Source organism: Alligator sinensis, unplaced genomic scaffold (genome assembly GCF_000455745.1).
Source record: "Alligator sinensis unplaced genomic scaffold, ASM45574v1 scaffold400_1, whole genome shotgun sequence".
Lineage (NCBI taxonomy): Eukaryota > Metazoa > Chordata > Crocodylia > Alligatoridae > Alligator > Alligator sinensis.
This window is the reverse complement of record NW_005841897.1, coordinates 210580-229329: the sequence shown is the minus strand read 5'-3', so window position 1 is coordinate 229329 and position 18750 is coordinate 210580. Positions and strand designations below refer to the sequence as shown.

The 18750-nt window shown below is 49.0% G+C and overlaps 1 protein-coding gene across 1 annotated transcript in view; it reads left to right on the top strand.

Annotated features, from left to right (window-relative positions):
- The window catches only part of FDXR (ferredoxin reductase), a 23191-nt gene extending 6068 nt beyond the window's left edge, over positions 1-17123 (top strand). Inside the window, exons 4-13 of the mRNA XM_025197496.1 lie at positions 1463-1558; positions 2580-2702; positions 3908-4021; positions 6282-6383; positions 8340-8447; positions 8768-8852; positions 10515-10714; positions 11137-11308; positions 12113-12286; positions 15174-17123. Coding sequence (XP_025053281.1) covers positions 1463-1558; positions 2580-2702; positions 3908-4021; positions 6282-6383; positions 8340-8447; positions 8768-8852; positions 10515-10714; positions 11137-11308; positions 12113-12286; positions 15174-15304 — 1305 coding nt within the window. The 3' untranslated portion in view covers positions 15305-17123. The remainder of the gene's footprint in view (positions 1-1462; positions 1559-2579; positions 2703-3907; positions 4022-6281; positions 6384-8339; positions 8448-8767; positions 8853-10514; positions 10715-11136; positions 11309-12112; positions 12287-15173) is intronic.
- The last annotated feature ends 1627 nt before the right edge of the window (positions 17124-18750 follow it).

Genomic DNA, 18750 nt, shown 5'->3' with positions numbered 1-18750 from the left:
GAAGTCCCCAGAGTGGGCGCAGAGAGCCCCAGATGGGGGGCTGTATTTTAGAAGCTCGAGTTTGGGCAACGTTGGAGGGAAAGCCCCAGGAGGGGGCACTATTGTAAAGGCCCCAGATGGGGTGACACTATAGAGAAGGCCCCAGAAAGGGGCAACGTTACAGGGGGGCCCCGAGTGGGCTCAGAGAGCCCAAGAGACGGCAGCACAGAAGAGGAGGCCCCAGAGAGCGGGGCGAGAGTACATAGAGGAGGCCCAAGAGACGGGCCGTGTACATATAGAGAGACATACCAGTGTCTATCCCATCAGCGAGGCTTGGAGCGTGGTATTAGGGGTTGGTAGGAGCCACGCGTAGCCCGTAAGGCTAGGGTGCCTGGGGAGCACCCATCATACCGGGAGACCCCCAGGGGGTCCGGGAACACACGGGGACAGAGGTCCCAGCTAACCGTGCCCAGGGAGTCGTAAGGCAGCCTCCCAACTTTATCTAATCATCAAAGACGTGGCAGGCGAGAATTTGAGGGTGCCCTTGGGCCAACTTGGCACAGTGAGGGGGCCGTAAGGAGACCACGGCCCTCCTATAGGACCCCGCCGTGACATCATAGTATAAATTTGGTATAGAATCTAAGTATTTGAGGGTTGTGTTAAATTGGTATCACCCACTGCTGCAGGGGGGTGGGATACAGGTGGCAGGGAGTCCAGTGTCCTGACACCTGTCCCTTCCACGCTGCTTGCTCCCCCCCAGCTGCAGCACCTTCCAGAAAGTAGAGTTGTTTAAATTTTGGGGGTTTTTTGTTTGTTTTTTTTGTTAAGCTTTTTTTTGTTATCTTTTTCCATAGTTCCTGGTTGGCAAAACCTTGGCTGAACAGAGTGTCAGACAGGTCTGATATATTTTAGCATCTCTGCAGCAGAAATAATCCATGCTTTGTCTACAATTCTTGTGTTTGCTTTGACAAATCCAAGAAGGATCGGGCTAACCCTGACTGCCTAAGGCCCTCGGAGCACTGCTTTTATCTTGGTGATTTTTGTCCTGGATGAGCTTGTTAGTTGTCAGGGTCCTTTGTCTTGTACAGTGGGTTGTAATGATTTCTGTTGTAGGCTTGTCCTTGCTACTTGAAGGCAAAGCTTTAGAACTACCACTAATGAGAGAGAGTGCAGTTCCACATGTATACACTCCTGCCCCATTCACTCGCTCATACCCCTACACTTTCCTCCCCTGCCCTCCTCCCTTGATTTCTGCTCCCAGGTATAAGAGTCTAGCTGGGTGTTGTTAACTTTGAGTGCATCTCTCCCTCTTCATGCTGAGGTGCAAGAGCTCTCTGCCTCCCTGCTATACCTGCAGATTCAAGAAGATCAGGAGCTCTTCCTCTGCAGCCTGCTTCAAAAGCAGAAAGCCGATGTCTGCCGCATCTAACTTGTGTGCTCCCTCTGGTGCCTTCTATCGTGACTGTGTGCTCTTCTTCTCTAGCACCACAAGCTGGCCCGAGTGGACATTTATGAGAAGCTGCCTGTTCCCTTCGGCCTCGTTCGTTTTGGCGTGGCACCGGACCACCCTGAAGTCAAGGTTTGTAGTGGTTTCCCCATCATCTGGCAGGGCTCAGAACGGAGAGGGCCCATCATTAACTTTGGAGAGGGACGCACTGGCCTCTGCCTTGCCTGTCTGTGGTGCAAGCTGACAGCAAGTCTTGGATCCCTTTGGTCCCAGGCATGAGAAGTAACGAGGGCAGGGATGCAATTCCTGTGAGGTAATTTCCCCTGTTGTAACTGTCCTTTCTCTGGTTGCAGATCACTCAAGGGGGAGGGAAATGGGTTGTTTGCAGAGGCTTTAAATGCTAAGTTCTGGAGGAGAAGCTTGGGAAGAGGGAAGCTTGTTATCTATAACAAGCTGTTTTACTGTCTGACTCAAGCAGGCAACTTCCTATGAAAGCGGGGAGCACAAGGCAAGGTTGGCTTGGGCAGGCGGCTGGCACTGTTGAATGGGATTATTCAGCCGTTCTTATCTCTAGAGTTTAGTTTTTTCTTCTCAGTTGCACATGGGCAGTCCTGGTCTCCAGTCATCCGGGGAACAGCAGGATCTGTTGTGGCTACTGAAAACATTCCATCTGTGAGGTTCTTGCTTTTATTGTAGGAAAACAAATGATTTTTCCAACAGACAAGCAAGACTGACTCATCTGCCATGCCAGCTGGAGCCTTGAGTTGTCTTGGTTAGCATTGGGACAGTCATTCCCAGCACTGTTCAGAGGGCAAGATTTGAGTCAAACCCTCCAGCTATCTGTTCTCTCCTTTTCAAAGGTGGAATCTTGCACCGGTGGTAGATGGGACACTGAAAAATGAGCTCTACTTTCTTCCAACAGAACTGACAGAAATGGTGCCAAGCCACAGATAACTGTGTCTGTTTTAAAAATGAATTACACGGAGCCTTCATCTGATAAGGGCTGTGAGGCATGAATCGGAGAGAGCTTCAAGGTCCCATAGGGCCATTGTTGAGACCTCTCTGCCGGCTCCTCTTTTTGGTTGTGTTTTGTTGGGATGTAGCATGCAGCTGTTCTTGTTAAATCCTTTCGCCTTTCTTCTCCACCCAACAGAATGTGATCAACACCTTTACCCAGACGGCCCAGTCTGATCGCTGCTCCTATTATGGGAATGTCACTGTCGGGAAGGATGTGACTGTAGAGGAACTGCAACAGGCTTATCACGCGGTAGTCTTGGTGGGTTGATGGACTGTATGTTGAATTAGAAAAGGGTTGAAGAGAACCAGATGTGCTCGAATGGTCAGCATGTTTATACCAGTGTAGTCAATGTAACACTGATGTAAAAACCCTGGCAAGTGAGACAACCCCCTGAACCAGGGGAACTTCCACTGATTTGGTGAAGTACTCCTAAAGAGAATTGGGGGTACAACTCCTGCAGTTAGACTGGCTTGGGTTTGTGTCTGTCCTCGGGTAGCTGTTTGCTAAACCTGTTTTGTTGCCCAGTAGTAAGATACTATAAGAGTTGCAGCCTGCCTCTTCCTGATCCAGCATAATTTACAAAGCCATGTATATACGCTGTGATAAATGTTCATTTGTCTATGTGTTGGGTTTTTAAGGAGAAGAGTGTCTTTAATCCATTTATGGCCCTCATTACTCTAGTAACTCATAATTTCACAATCCTTTAAAACATTCATCATCCCACCCCACTGTGAGGCAGGGCAGCGTTTTTCCCCTTGTCACAGATGGAGAACTGAGGCCCAGGGGTATAAGGGACTCGCTCAGGGTCATCCGACTCGAGGGGAGAGTGGTTAAATTGTTTTGCTGTGCATCCAGAAATGTGAGTTTGAGCCTCTCTGGATCTGTGTGGAATACCAACCCTAGCCAATCCAGCTATAAATGGTCACCTGGTCATTTGGGTTGGGGAAATTGAGGCAGCTGGACATGAAGCTGGCCACATCCATCCCTTTGGGAGCCTTGTGGGCTATAGAGACCGGTGTCTCTTAACCCTGCTGGGGCTTGGGCATTCCTTTGATGTAATGTGTCAGTGACAGGCTTTATGACAACTTGATGGGATGCCACAGGGTGGGGGCAGGTGCATATATGCTATCTCTTTAGGTTCACATTACCTATGGTCTCAAAGAGCAGCTTGAAAACCCACCTCTCCTCTGTCCTATAACTTTGCCTTACATAGTGTCATGTTCCCAGGTATTTCTCCACGTCCCAGGCGTGGAGAAAGGCCGTGAAACTCGCATTGGAAGCTTCGCTATACAAATCTGTCAACCCAGGACATACTCTGGAGGTTGGCAGCAGTACAGCATCCCACAGGTGGTTCCCTCAGATGGCAGCAGCCCTTCTGTGGAGGAGATTTACCCTGTGTATTGCTTTCACACCAGTGTGTACTGATGCACATTTGACTGGGGTTGTTCTTTCTACCTCTGCAGAGCTATGGGGCAGAAGATAACCGGATCCTTGGCATCCCGGGAGAAAACCTGTCTGGGGTTTATTCAGCCAGAGCACTTGTGGGCTGGTACAACGGGCTGCCTGAGAACAGAGACGTGAGTGAGTGGGCTGGTGTTTCTGTCTCTTGGCCTCATGCATCCCCTATGTCTGAAATGCAGTCATCCATCTTGGGATTAGTGCCTGCCTGAGAGGCCTGCAGTTGGAAAAGATTAATAGGCCCCACATTAAATCCCCCTTAGATGATAAATGTGTAAATGATTTATGTGGCAATAAAAGCGGATTAGGTGGCTCTAAGTTGGCAGCATCTTCTGGAGATGCTGTAATGAAGCCCAGAAGGGACACGTTTTAGTCTGGGGAGATTTAATTTGGTTTGCTGGTAGCTCAGAGGTGCCATGTGAGGAAACTTTAGAGGCCTGCAGTGGTGCTCTGGAAGAGGTGGGAATTGGAGAAATAACTGAGAGCAAGGACACAAGACACACACCAGTATGATCTGTCTGGAGCAAGCGTATAGCCCTACCCATGTAAATAACCCTAGTCCAGGACAAAACTGTGCTGCAAAGAGTCAGTAGTAATTGTATGTCAAGGCAAGTCACTCTGGTCTCTGTCCTGTCTTAGCTCTGCTTAGTTTTAACTGCCTGTCTTGTAATTACCCTCTGCTCAAACTATTACTTGCTTTCTGTGCCACCAGCTGGCAAGGGGCTAGTACAGCAGCCTGTAGTCTGCTACTCCCAGATAAGCCCATCAGTCATTTCTCTGCTTAGCATCCTGGTATAACTTGCATCTGTGAACGAAACCGATGCAGGTTGCACCACGTAAATGTGCTGTGCGGCTGCTCCCTGATCCTATCACATAGGTGCTGTGCTGCCAAATATGTGCTAGAACTGCAGGCTGAAGGAGGAGACTTGGACCTGTGCTAGCTGGTTTTGTCTGACGGCTAGAGTGAAGTAGGAGGGTTCTGTATTGGTACTGAGGAGGGGATGGAAAGAGCCAGCTGCTGGAGAAGCGAAAACCCTATTTCTGGCTAGAGGGTCCTGCCCTTGCACTTGAGGTCATCCCAGTTGCCAAGTTTGGGGTCAGGAAGGGATCTTCCCCCTAGGTGAGACTGAAGACTGCAAGGAGTTTTGCTACCTTCTGTAGCATGGGACGTGGTCCTTTTCTTAGCAGCCTCTGAGCATGTTAACTAATTATTTCTCTGCCATAATTAGAGGTTTACCAATACATCGGTTCAATATCGGATCGGCACTGAAATAAAGAAACATTTCTGTATCAGAAACTGGGCTGATGTGGCTGATAAATGGCCATGCGTGCGCGCAGCCGCAGCACAGCACATAGGCAGTGAGGAGTAGAGCCAGCAGCATGAAGTGCTGCATGCAGCTGGTAAGTCTGGTGTGTTAGAAGGGGATGGGGGAGATGAAGGCCTCCGTGGCGAGGGAAGGAGTGGGGTTGGGGCTGGGGCTGGGGCTGAGGCTGAGGTGGGCGCAGAACATGAGAAGGGAGGTAGGGGGGCAGGTTCTGCTGCTGTACTTAACTCGTCTGGTGCTAGTTTGGTGGCTCCTGCTGCTGCTGCTCTTGCTGCTCGTTCAGGAGGACGTGGGGGTAGGGGGGTGTGCATGGTGTTTCCCCCACATCTGGGCAGGGCGGGGTGGGCTGGGGCTGGGCTCTTCTGGCCGGGCAGATCTGGGGGCACATGCCCCACCATGCCCTCCATGACAAGCGGTGGGAGCTGCCAGATGAGCACTAAATTAGCTGCGCGCACTGGCGGGATCTGCCCCTCTCCTCTGCCTTCCTGCACCCCTCCGACAAGCTGTGCCTCTGTCCTGTGCCTGCCCCAGCCCGCCACATGCTGTGCAGATCCGGGGGGGCACACGCCCTGCACCCCCTGGACAAGCTGCTTGTGGTTCTGTCCTATGCCCTTGCCTGCCCTGGCTGGTCAGCCACAGCCCCATTCCCTCCCTCACCACAGGGGCCTTGATCTGCCGCCTCCTCCCCTGCACTTCCCTCCCCTTCCACCACACCAGACTTACTAGCTGGATGCAGCTCTTCAAGTTGAAGAGCTGTGAATCGGATCGTTATCAGCCAGTACGTCTCCTTAAAAATTGGCCGTCAGTATCGTCCCCAAAAATCTCTATCGGTGCATCCCTAGCCATAATAGTTGACAGCACTTTAGCTCTGCCCTTATGTCCCCTTCTTTAACCTGTGGGTGTTTCTGGTTTTGTGCCTTGGGGTTATGTGAGAGCTTGAAGTGGTTACTTTTGAGTGCAGGGGAGTGGATCCTGACCTGGAAGTCTCCTTCTAGTCCTGTGTTGCTGTGAAAGTAGCAGGGCAGACTATTGAATCTGCTTTCTCTTGGCACAGTTGAAGCCTGACCTGAGCAGCAAGACGGCGCTGGTTCTGGGGCAGGGAAATGTGGCACTGGATGTTGCTCGGATTCTACTGACTCCACTCGATTTACTCCAGGTGAACATATGGAGAATGCTCCATGTTGTAAAATAGGCCAGGCTTGATTTGGCATGATAGGTCAAGAACCCTTTCATGCAAGGTATATTAGGATCTCTTCTAACAGGAGAATGCAGACCAAGTACCAGAAGCAGCCATGTGCCCCAGTAGCTGCACTCCTGGACTCTCCTGCCTAGTTGAAACTTTCTGTTTTCAACTGAGAGCTTTCCTCCCTTGTAGCCTGCTTAACCCTTCAGGAAAACTGCTGGCCTGCTTGAGCCAGGTCAATACCTGGACCTGGATTTGCTGCTAGCCTAGTGGATTTGGTACTAAAATAAAAGGGAGGGAAGTGCCATGCTCCAGTATGATCTATCATACCATGGGTTGAGTATCTATCATACCTGAGTGCCCTGAGAGCTAGAGAATGCCTACACAGGGGTGGTATCTCCCACAGCTGCCTGGCCTCTCCTGTAGTGCTCCTGGCCTTTGCTAATGTGGGGATTCGCACTCTGAGCCCTTTCACCCCAAACTTTGTCAGGCCTTTAATAAAAGCCATTAAATAGTGACACCTTTGTCCTTTCTCCCTCCCAGCAGAAACAGAGCCCTGGCCTGCCCCCTGCTAGAACTGCTGACAGATCAAGACCTGAACAAGTTCTTTTTGCAGGGGTCTGGTCTAGTCTCTGTGCCTTGTTCCACCCCAGTATGCCTTCTGCTGTAGCTCCTTGCTGCACTTGATGCACTAGCCAGCCAGCTCGCCTGCCTGTCAGTAGACTAGATTTGTAGGATTATCTCTTTCTCCACCAGGTTCCCAGTCTGACAGCTGTGAGCTTGTTGGCAACAGCTGTTCTACATGGCTTCTGTCCCAGATGTGAGCAGGGAGAGCATCCCAGACTTCCCTCTCCCTCAGGAACAGATGGGAGGCTCGTTAAAGCACAGCTAGGACCTCCCACATTACTAGTGAAATTAAAGGAAAGAAAAGGTTTGGGATGTTGGCAGTTTCAGAGGCCTTTAAAGAGTTAAACGGATTGGGAGTGAGCCCATGGTTTCAAATGCTGCCTCTTCGGGACCATCTGTAGTACCTAGAATGGACGCAATGGGGGCAGTGGCACCATAATGTTCCAGGAGAGGACTGGGATTGAATACACGCTCCCTGTCTAGTGTCTTTTACCCTTCTCCATTTCTGCAGAGCTGATCCAAATAGGGGAGGGCCTGGATTTTATCCAGTAACCTTGTCAGTGAGTTCTGATTGTGGGATCTTTATCTTTTGACATCAAAGCGGCAGATCACACCTGGTAAAAGCACTGCCTGCTTGGGATCTGCCAGCAATCTTTCTTTTTGAATGTCCTCACCATCGCATAGTGAAATATCCTTAGGTTTATTCTCTCTGCCATACCATTTTTTTTTTCCTTTTTAATTTTAAATGATGCCCGGTCAGATCCGTTGGTTATCTGTGTCAGTAGGAAAGCCACCCCCATTTTAAAGAATTGGAGGGAAGAAATCTCCAGCCAACTCTTGAGTGCCCTCTTGAAGCTGTGTGCGCCAGAAAAGCAAGATTTCTTGTCCCTGCCTGCTCCACTGGCTCCAAGCTAGAACAGACTTCCTTTAGCACCACCTTTTAAAGGGCTTTTAAAGAAGGGGGAGCACTTGTGGGCTTCTCTTTGAGACTGCCTAGTAGAGTGTTGCCTTGTTTGTGCCGAGTTGTGATGAAATACAGGATCATGGAGAATATATGGGGGCTGGGGTCATTTGAGCCCAGTTTTTTCTTCCTGCCCAGGCAGGGGGTTGGACCTGAAGATCTACAAGGTCCCTTCCGACCCTACTTCTATGATTCTGTGATATGTGCTGTGTTCTGGCAGTAGCTGTGAAAACAGCTTCAGACCAAGGGAGCTGACTGTTAGGCTGTTTCCCTCTCTGGCTGGTGCCTGCATTTGTGGACCCAATTCCCTCCTTCCCCTGCTGCTTTTGTTTGTCTGACAGAAGACTGACATCACTGAAGGCTCCTTGGCAGCCATAGCCTCCAGCAAGGTGAAACGTGTGTGGCTTGTCGGGAGGAGGGGCCCTCTCCAGGTGGCATTCACCATCAAGGTAAGACTCTCTTGCTTGAGCTGGAGGTGCCCTATGGTAATAGCATTTGCTGTAATTCTTACTCTAAGCCTCTTGTTGGGTCTGAACTTAGTGCATGTTCTTGAATCTGCTTGCTTTAGCTGAGAGTCTCTTGGCTGGCATGTGAACCCAGGTTACTGTGCCCACATGCTGACCCCAAGCTTTCCTGTAGAATAGGAGTTGCGTGCTCAAGAAGACTTCCTTGTGAAGCAGGCAGCTTCTCCTCTGGGACCTGTGCTCTTGTCTCTCACGGACACAACCGGAGCAGGGAGGTATAATGTCTTCCTGTCTGGGATTTCCAGGAGTTGCGGGAGATGGTCAACCTGCCCGGCGCCAGACCCATCCTGGACCCTGCTGATTTTACAGGCCTTAGAGATGCTATTAAAGGTGAGGAAACCTGCAACCCGGCTGTGTTTGGGGGATGGCGGGGGTGGAGAGGGGAGGAGGGTCTTACAGGGAGGCCTGCTCGAGGGAACCTGTCGAAGTAAGCAATGAGCTGAGAGCCTCTTGTCTTGCCTTCCAGGTTGATTACTACAGGAGAACGCAGCTAGTGCATGATTGTCCTCCCAGCCTAGTTGGGCTGACTCTCCACCCCCACCCGCTGGATCGCAGCACTGGGGTGGGGAACTGAGCCCAGGCTCAATACCCTTCCCCTGCGCTGTTATCAGCTTCCAGCAGCAGGAGACAGGGAGAGCCAGGGCTGTGCTCCCAGCTGGTGCTGGGAGTGCAGCCCTGGTTCTCCCCTGTTTCTCCACTGCTGACTTCAAAACTCGAAACGTTTCGACTAGCCTCGTTTTGTTTCGAGGCTGTTTCAAAGCTCTTCATTTTGATTTGATCTCGCTGTTTTGAGCTTGAAATTAGTTGAAACAGTGTCGAATCGAAGCAATCGGCGAAATTTCGCGCAGCCCTAATTGTTTTGCCAGTGCCTTCTGGCTGAGCCATGGCAGCAGTGTCACTGTTTCAGAGGGCCCCTCTACACATTACATTTATGGTGCAATTAAGGTGTTAATTGCAGCACAAATGGCAAAGGTGCTACATATGCAACCAATTTAAGCTGTGTTAAAATGGCAAACCAACTATGAAAATATTGTAGGTGGAATACAAACTAGTCACAAGTGTTTTGTGTGGTGCTTTTTAATTTTGAACATGTGGCATGTCCAGGGCTGCCCCAGGGCCAGTGACCAGTTGATTCTTGGCTCTGTCCCCAGGACTGCACCAGGGTCTCAACCTGGCTGCTGCAGCTCATCTTTAATAACTGATTCCTGGGGCTGGGACCAGGACGTACTGGGGTGTGGACATCTGGCTTTCAACTTCCCAATGCTGTGAGAACCCAGCATCATGATACTGGGCTGTCTCTGCACTGGCAAGTAGAAAGGGCCCTGTTTGGGCTCTAACCCCAAAATTAGCTCCTGCCATGCGCACACATAGCTGGACAAGAGGCACAGAGGATGGGATCGGGGATCAGATCCCATCATACCTTTAAACTAATGTGTGCCAGGAGCCAGAGGCTCCTAAAATGCCAGGAGTGTAGCAAAGAGAAAAGGACATCTGTGCATTCCTGGAGATCCCAGCATAGCGGAGCTGGCTGAATGCTGCTGACTTTATATTTTTGTTTTAGCTTTCATAGGGCAGGGTGGTGAGCAGACATGAAGGGCCAGGTGTCTGTTTCTGACTGCGTATAGGGGTATGCAAGTCTTGATATTGAAGCTTGTTTTAAAGCTAAAACTGAAAGAAGAGTTGTGTTTTAAAGTGTGCAAGGGCTTTCTCCTCCAAATTTGGATTTGGAACAGATTCCCCAAGAGTTGCAGTCTCCAAAGTCCCAGGTGGTGGGTGCAGCCACCCAACAACTACCTGTATGAATTGGCTTTGGCCTTAAATTGACCCATGGGCTAGCAAGCTCTCTGAGTTAGCTTGTTGACTTCCGTTCCTTCAGGATTAACTGTCCAGAGGCCCAAACAGTTCTTCCTCCTTTCCTGTTCTTTCTTAGTTGACTGATGGACCTTGGTCTGGAGTCCCTCATGCTCCTGCAGTCCTCTCTTTAATTTTCAGATGTCCCCAGACCGAGGAAGCGGCTGACTGAGCTGATGATCAAAACAGCCCTGGAGAAACCTGGTGAGAAGGAGGCCAAGATTTGGGCATCAGCCACCAGGGAGTGGGGCTTGAAGTTTCTGCGCAGTCCTCTGGAGATTCTGCCCACTGCCAATGGGAAGCGAGCAAGAGGGATCCGTATGGCTGTCACCAGGTTGGAAGTATGGACTTTCAGTTCTCTCTCCCTAGAGTGTTGGCACTTTCCCCTTGCCTGGGTGCCTGCATTGCTGGGAGGTGAACCTGGGGCAGCTCTAATTGAAAGATAGCCAGGGAATTCGAGGCTGATAGGAGCCAGCAGAGCTGGCTGCTACCTGAGCATCTGAAATGGCAGGTTTTGGGAAGCCAATGCTGCCTCTCGGTCAGGAGCCGTTCCTGATGTGACACAGAGGGAGATTTTCCTGTATGTTGGTGTTGAGCTGGTATAGGAGCATGTCCCACACCCATCTGCATCTCCTGCATCTGTTCCACCTCCTCGATTTCACTGGCAACATCGCTGCTTCTCCTGGCAGATCCAGTTGAGGGTCTTAAGGCTACTCTGATTTCTCCTCTCTTCCCCCTCTCTCTCCCTCCCTTGGCTATGCAGGGTTCAGGCGAGTCAGCCACAGCTGTCCCCACTGGAGAAGTTGAGGAGCTTGAGTGTGGATTGATCCTCAGTAGCATTGGCTACAGGAGCCTTCCCCTTGGACCTTCTGTTCCATTTGACCCCAAGCATGGGATCATCCCCAACCACCTGGGCAGGGTTCAGGGGGTCCCAGGTCAGTATTATCCTCGGTGTTTTTGAATGCAAGTGGTTGCGATGTCTGTGTGAGTGAAGGGTGGGGGAGTCTGGTTTGTAAGGAATGAGGCTGGGACCTGAGCTCCCTTGTTCTGCTCTGATTTAGTTTGTGGACTCCCTACGTGACACCCTACCTCACCTTGGGCAGCCTTTTAGCTCTTCTGACAGAAACTGCTTATAAGTGTCCAAAATGTAACCGGAGCTGGCTGTGTTCTGTTCATGAAAATTTTAAATGGTTGTTATAAGACCTGTCTTGTAGCTCATAATGTTAATAGCTCAGATGTTTGCAGCAAATGACACTGAGGAATGCAGTCATTTTACTAGGCCTTGGGGGTTTATTAATGAGAGCGAGCAGTCTGTGGTGGCTGTTTTTTAAGGCTCATCCCAGTGCTATAAACTGATAGCTGTGCACTGGGGAGGGACAGGTGGAGGGGGGAGGGATTGTTTTGGGCAGTGCTGCTGAGATGATGCAGTGTATTTGCATGGTGTAGAAGGCAGTCTCCCCAGGTAAACTCCACTGAGCGAACCCTTTGGTGGGCTTGGTAATGATAGTGTAGTTTTTCTTGGCTGCAGTGGCCACCTAAATCTGAGACATTTTATATAGGAGGAGGCGTGGAACTTTAGTGGACTAGGAATTTATCCACATGAAACATCAGTAGATAAGGAGATATGTGTTGCATCTCTTCCCCACAAAGGGACATTTGTACTGGGGAACTGAGCATGCCCCTATATGCACACTGGGGACTGTATTGAGGCACGGCTGATTTTGTGTAATGCTCTGTAGGGCTGTACTGCAGCGGCTGGGTGAAAAGGGGACCTACTGGGGTGATCATCACCACCATGAACGATAGCTTTGACACAGCCCAGTCTGTGCTAGAGGACCTCCAGGCCGGGATGCTGAATGTTTCAAACACCAAGGAAGGCTTTGAGTCTGTGAGGAGCATCCTACACAGTCGAGGTCAGTGGACATGCTTATGGGCAACCTCTGGCGTGAGAGTCTATGGCAACAAATGCACTGTATGCATTTGTATACTACACTTACTTTTTTCCTGAAAATTATAGATCCAAACCTGGGGTGGGCATCTTAAATGAGGAAACTGATTCTGAACAATTTGGTTAAAGGGGGAAATCTCTATCTTCATTCTGCTTTTTCAAAACAAAGTACATGTCTTACTTGGCGGCATGGGATATGTGAATAGAAATGAGTATATGTTCAATCCAGAGAGCCTCTTAGAAATCATACATGAGAGAACTGGACAGCAGGGTTTTTTGTATTTCTGTCTTAAAAGCTTAACGCCCAGGTTCTAAGAGGACAAAAGGAAAGTGGTTTTTTTTTTTCATTCTTGTTTCCATTCATTGTACCTTCCCGTACCTGCTTAACCAGCCGACATCATGATGACTACCACCTGGCCTCATACTGATTTGGAGTGAATTTTGCAGGAGGGGAAAATCTCATGAAGCACAAGCTTCTCCTGACTCAGTGTTTCCCTTTTGCACGAGCACCTAAATGGTTAAATTCTTCCTTCATATCCCACTTGTTCTTCTAAAGTCTGGTTCAGACTCTGCCTGCTGATTAGAAGTCTTTGAAGCATTTCTCAAGGCCCTTTTATTATCTACCCATCACTCTTTGCCAGGTACCCCCACCCCTTTTTAAATAAAAAGTGTGTGAAAATTATATGATGCATGTTGATGCCATCTAAATTGCTGGGACAGTAATGAGAGAGTCTGTTTTGTGGTACATAATATTGAGAAATTAAAGCTAAATGCTTTTATTGCCCAAAAGTACTATTATGAGCAACTGCTGTTCAGCCTAGTCTCTTCATGTTTTAATAGAACATGGAAGCTTGTATACAAAGCTTTTTTGAGGCAGCTTTGAAGAGTCAGTCCTCTGGACTGAGATTGTCCAGGCTGTCCCAGGTCATCGGGCAACAATGCTTCTACAAGCTTTCCACCAATACAGTGTTTGCATGAAGCCTTGACCCTATGTTGGAAGAACCATTCCCGCAAGCGTGGGATTCTCTTTGTGGTCTGCTGAGTTTACTGGCGAGATTGCAGAACCCATTGGTGTACACAGCAATGGGACTGCCTGTCCTCTGTGGTGTGAGACGTGCAAACTCGTTTCACAGATGCGAAATGTAGCTGCTGTTCTCTTCATCTACTCCATTTCTGAATTGACTTAGAACAGTAGGGGGGTCAACTTTTTTGGCAGACTTGCCACAAATTAGGTCCACGGTTTTCCCAAGTACTACTCCCAATCCCTTTCTTCTGCTTAGTCCTGCTATTCTGCTTTCTACTTCTACTTCCTGATGAAGGACTGTCCCTGGTCCTGGGTTCAGGTCTTCCTCTCCTAGTTCCCTCCTCGGATGTGTCAGGATGGGCGAGCTGTCCAAGGTACTGCATTCAGGTCCTTTCTTCAATAGAAATGCCTTCATAGTCCACTCCTGAAAGCAGTCTACATCTTTTTTTTGTTTTTGCTTTAAACCTGCCTGCTTGGTGGCTCCAGGGCTTGGACGTTGGGCTAGGAGGTAGAAGAGGTTGAGTTCAAGGCTGCCCATGAACCCCCTCTTTTAGGTGATAAGACTAGGACCAATGGCCTCAAGCTTGAGCAGGGGAAACTTAGGTTAGAGATTAGGAGGAACTTTCTGACTACAAGGGTGGTCAAGCATTGGGATAGACATGGTAGAGAAATTGCAGATTCTCCATTCTTGGACGTTTTCAAGAGCAGGTTAAATAAATGCGTGGCTGTGATGATTTGGTCAGGGATACTCCTGCCTTGAGCAGGGGCCTGGACTCAGTAGTCTCACAAGGTCCCTTCCAGCTCTCTTTTTCTAGGGTCCTGTTAACTGAAGCAAAATCAAACTCACTTTCTCTCTCTCTCTCTCTCTCTCTCTCTTCCTTTCCTTCTGTCCTCTTAAAACCTGGGTCTGCCCCCCTTGCTGTAGCCTCTTCTCAGAGTCTTTCCAGGGACAGACCTTTTCCTCAGCCCTGTCCTAGTTGTAGGGGTCTAGGCATTATCAACCCCAGAAACTGCAAGGAACCCCCTGATAGTCTGCCTCTAGAGAGATTCCCTTCCCAGCCCTGCTCATTAGTGGCGTGTACATCCTGAAGCTTCTGTTCCTCTCTCATTTTTGAACCTGTCTCTTGTAATTTGTGAATGACTTCTCTGTTTTTCATAGAAATGTCGAATCCTGCTCTGAGTCCTGCTAATGTCTCTTGGCAGAGAGCTCGTAGGCTAGAGCAAAGTTTGTAACAAATTACGTTGTGCCCCAACTTTTTAGCACTTCAAGTGGGGAGCGAGGGAACCGTAATTCTCTCAACTTGGATGTAATCGCTAAGGTTAATAGCTGCTTGCTGAGGGGAGGTGTGGCTGCCGGGAAAGACCTGTTTAAAAGCAGTGCAGTCCTTGGATAAAACATCATTGTCAGCTGCATAAACAACAAGACTGTTGCTCTTCATCCGTTTTCTTAGCAATCCTTCCAGGCAAATTTGAGGATAGATTAAAACACCCGAGAGGGTCATTCACTATCGTTTTATTTAAAGGCTTTCAATTAAAGCACGCACTTCTGTCTAACAGTTGAAGACGTTAAAGTGAACTGGAGGCATTTCATCCCCTAAAATAGTGCTGTGCTGAATATTGTTATGGCTTGAAAAGGTCTGACTAATCAGATTTGACTAGAACTCTAGAGCCCCTCTTATAACAGATGTAGAAATTATGGCTTTGTGCTGTTGAGGCCTGAAGATGCCTGGGTGTGAGAGGCTTTGGCTTTTTCTTTTTTGCTTGTGTGTTTTAATTCCTGCTAGTCTGGGGACGGTTGATATGTAGTTTTTCCCTCTTGTAACATCAGGGGTCCATCCGGTGTCCTTCTCAGACTGGGAGAAGATAGATGCTGCTGAAGTGGCAAGGGGCCAACTGGCTGGCAAGCCTCGGGAGAAGATTGTGGATCCTCAGGAGATGCTCCAGTTGATTGGTCGCTGAAGAGGCCCATGATCAGCACTTCGACAGCGAGAACGCAGCACGCCAGCCGGCATCTGCTGGGGAAGTCCTGTTCACTGCTGGTTGTATGTGCAGTGGAGGATTGGTACAGTCAGAACCAGTTGCTCTTCTTGGACACCTGGGACAAGACACCTGGCTGCAGGGTTTTTTGGGGCTCTCCCTAGCTGAGCTGGAACTGACTCTGGGTTCTCAGAGTGGGTGTGAGCCACCCAAGAGCTGTGTGCCACTAAATGACACCAGGTCTTATCTCCAGCCCTGTTCTGTCCTGGGGCCACCTCTGCAGCAGTCGTCTGGAGCTCACTAACTGGGTTGTTAGACCAGGTGCCGCTTAGGTTGAGATTCCTGTCAGAAGAGGCCTTGCTCCTTTCCATTCTGTGAGCCTGAAGGGAAAGACTCTTTACTCAGTACTGTTTTTTAAACCCAATGAGAGAGAAATGAGTGACCATCTTTTCCATTTAGTCCAAAAGCCTAAAGCCAAATTGCCCTGTAACCTGTGTCAACTTCTGAGCAAGCTGTTTCTTTTATATAATCATTTGAAGTACAGCTACTCCTCGCTTAATGTTGTAGTTACGTTCTTGGAAAATATGACTTTAAGCCAAATGATGTTGAGCAAATCCAGTTACGTCACAGTAGTTACCTACTAGCAGGCAGCGGCCAAACAACGTTATAACTGAACATCGTGTGACTTTAAACAAGTGTGTTCTCTAATGGATCAGCGATTTGTAATAATGAAACGTTAACCGGGATGATGTTAAATGAGGAGTAGCTGTAAAACCCTTTCAGGAGACGGAGGATGAAACTCAGGCTACCATTTTAAAAGCCTAATTTGATCTCAGTGTTTGTCATAATCTTTGAGCTGGCTGGCCCACCTAGTACTGTATTTCCCCCTCCCCCAGATCTTCTCCCAGGCTCGGTACTAGTTGCCTGCTTGAAGCAAATGGTATCTGTATCAATAGACCTTGGAGACTCCTTATCTGCTCGGTAGCATTTCAGGATGGAAACCCAAATGCAACCTGGATTGTGGAGGGGGTTTTTTTTGCCTGTGGAGGAGGGGTGGTGGGTTAATGACCACGTAATTGGCTTGTCCTTAAATATCTGTGATCATCTGAGTACCAGTTCCTCAGAGGTGTAGCTGTCTGGCACTAGCACACTCTTGGTCTGCTTGCCTTTTTTATAGTCTGTTTGCTTTTGAAGCTTATCACATGCTCGTCTGACCAAATTTATCATGTTGACACAATGCCAGGTTTTAAGGCAGGACTTGGAGCCCCTGGAGACTAAACTCCTCCGTTTACTGACAGAATAATTGCAGTACAAACTGTGGCAGTGCACTTCAGCAGGACTGAGAAAATTTGCTTCTTGGCACCCTCTCTTTAGCTGAGTCTGCACTGGGGGGCTGGCCTGTCCCATACAAACTGTTCAGACGGCTCCTGCTCGCTGACACGTGACCTTAAATAGTCCATGGTGAGGAGCTCTTTAGTAAATGTGTCTCACGTAGCTGAGACTTACGGGTAAAAGGGGAGAGTTATGTCTCTGGCCCCATGCAGTGCTTCTCTTGTAGGATTTTCCTGTTGTGGTGTTTTTGTTGTAACATGGACACCTCTATGCTGCAGGGGCAGAAGGGGGTTCCAGACTGTATTTCCACGTTTGACATTTAGTCTAATTTTAGACCAGCGGGATCTGTGGCTCATCTTTTAAAAAAAAAAAAAAAAAAAAAATCTCATTTGTAAACTCATTAAGAAACTCGGGAAATGCAATGCTGGAAACATGTATGCAAACGAGCAATAAAGCTTGCCGAACAGCTGCTTGTGTGATGCGGCTCCTGTTATGTCTTGCGGATGATGCATTCCTAATGCTGAACTTCGAACTGGAGGTGACGTCAGCGTGGATTTGGAAAGGTTAGTAAAGCTCTTTCGGGAACACTGCCGACTGTAAAGGAGGGGAATTGCTTGTTCCATCCTGCTGCATCTTCGTTTTGGTTCTCTGTATAAAGAAGCTTACACCTGAGGATAAACTGTAGCACAGCAGTTGCCTGCTGTGATATGACAGGGTGGGGCCATATTTTGCTTGCTTTATAGGGGGTGGCTGCCACTGCTTTCTTCATGCCTGCAGAAGTCCCCTTGAACATGAGTCTGCAAACACTTTTGCGCTACAGGGCCCAGACATTTGCCTGAGGGTGCTATGCAACAAACATTTCCATGCTAGTCCCAGCCTTTAGGAAGGGAAAGCTAACTGGAGGAGGACTGTCGGTGTGTCAGGTGTCCTTATTCTGACAACTCTCTGGTTTAATGGCTCCCTGGAAAAAGCCTGGGGATCAGATAGGTGCAGAACTGCTCAGGATATAGGATTTGCCATCTCGGGAGATGAAGGACCTTTAGTGAAGATTATGTAAATTTAGACTCCATGCCTTTGAACTACCCCTTACTTAAATGCCTGCACATCTGGTGTCCCTGATTGGGTTAGATCTTCTCCAGAGAGATTGCTGGCTTTCTTTCTCTGCACTCCCCTTCACTGCCGTGCTGGGGGACTAAGGAGCCAGAGGTCCCAGCCATGTTCCGCTGTCCCACATATGCTCTGGCCATTAGATGGTGCTGTGATGCCAGGAACTGCTGAAATGCTTGGAGGTGATGTGAACCTCTTGGGGCTGAGTGACAGCCTGTAGCTGGGGTGGAGAGGGGGGGGCGCTGGTCTGAGAGTCGGTGGCTCATTAGATGGCTTCATCTGTACTTGGTTTCTACTGAACCCCTGCTCCCCAGCTGCACTAGATAGCCAGCCTGCCACAGCTGATTAAAAGGTCTTCCTCTGCCTCTGAATCAAAGCCCTAACTGCTTCTGCTTGCATTCCCCAGCCTTTCTACTTCCAGTTGCTCAAAGATCAGTGCTGCGCTTCAAAGCGAGTTCACCTGCAGGGAAGCAGAATGATCTGGTTCCTTACTCTCTCCTCTTTCCATCCCCCTACACAACAGGAACTGTCTCGGACCAAACTCATTCCCTGAGAATCCCTCTAGGAAACCTTTTGAATTCATGAGTACTAACTACATTAAAACACCGTCTCCAGATCCCTGTTGTCCTTGATATTTGAATGCTTGTAAGCTGAAAGGCAAGGCTCCAAACCTGTCATCTTCTGCCTCCTTATCCCCATCCATCCCTCACTTAGACACCTGAGGGCCAGCAGGTGTGACTGACTTGAATGCTACTAATATGTATTCTAGGATCTAGGAGCACTGGTCATTTTATTTGCTTTGGCTAGAGTTAGCCTTGCAGTCGCTTTATTTTTTTGCGTATCCCCCTTCCACACAGTGCTATTCCCAGACATGTAAGCAGTCAGCAATTTGGCTGCTGGGCCTAAAGTGTGCGCCCAGCAATTGAGAAGGGCTGAACAGTGCTAGAACTTTTGCCCTGGTGCCTTATTTCCTCCATCCAAAGTGGCCT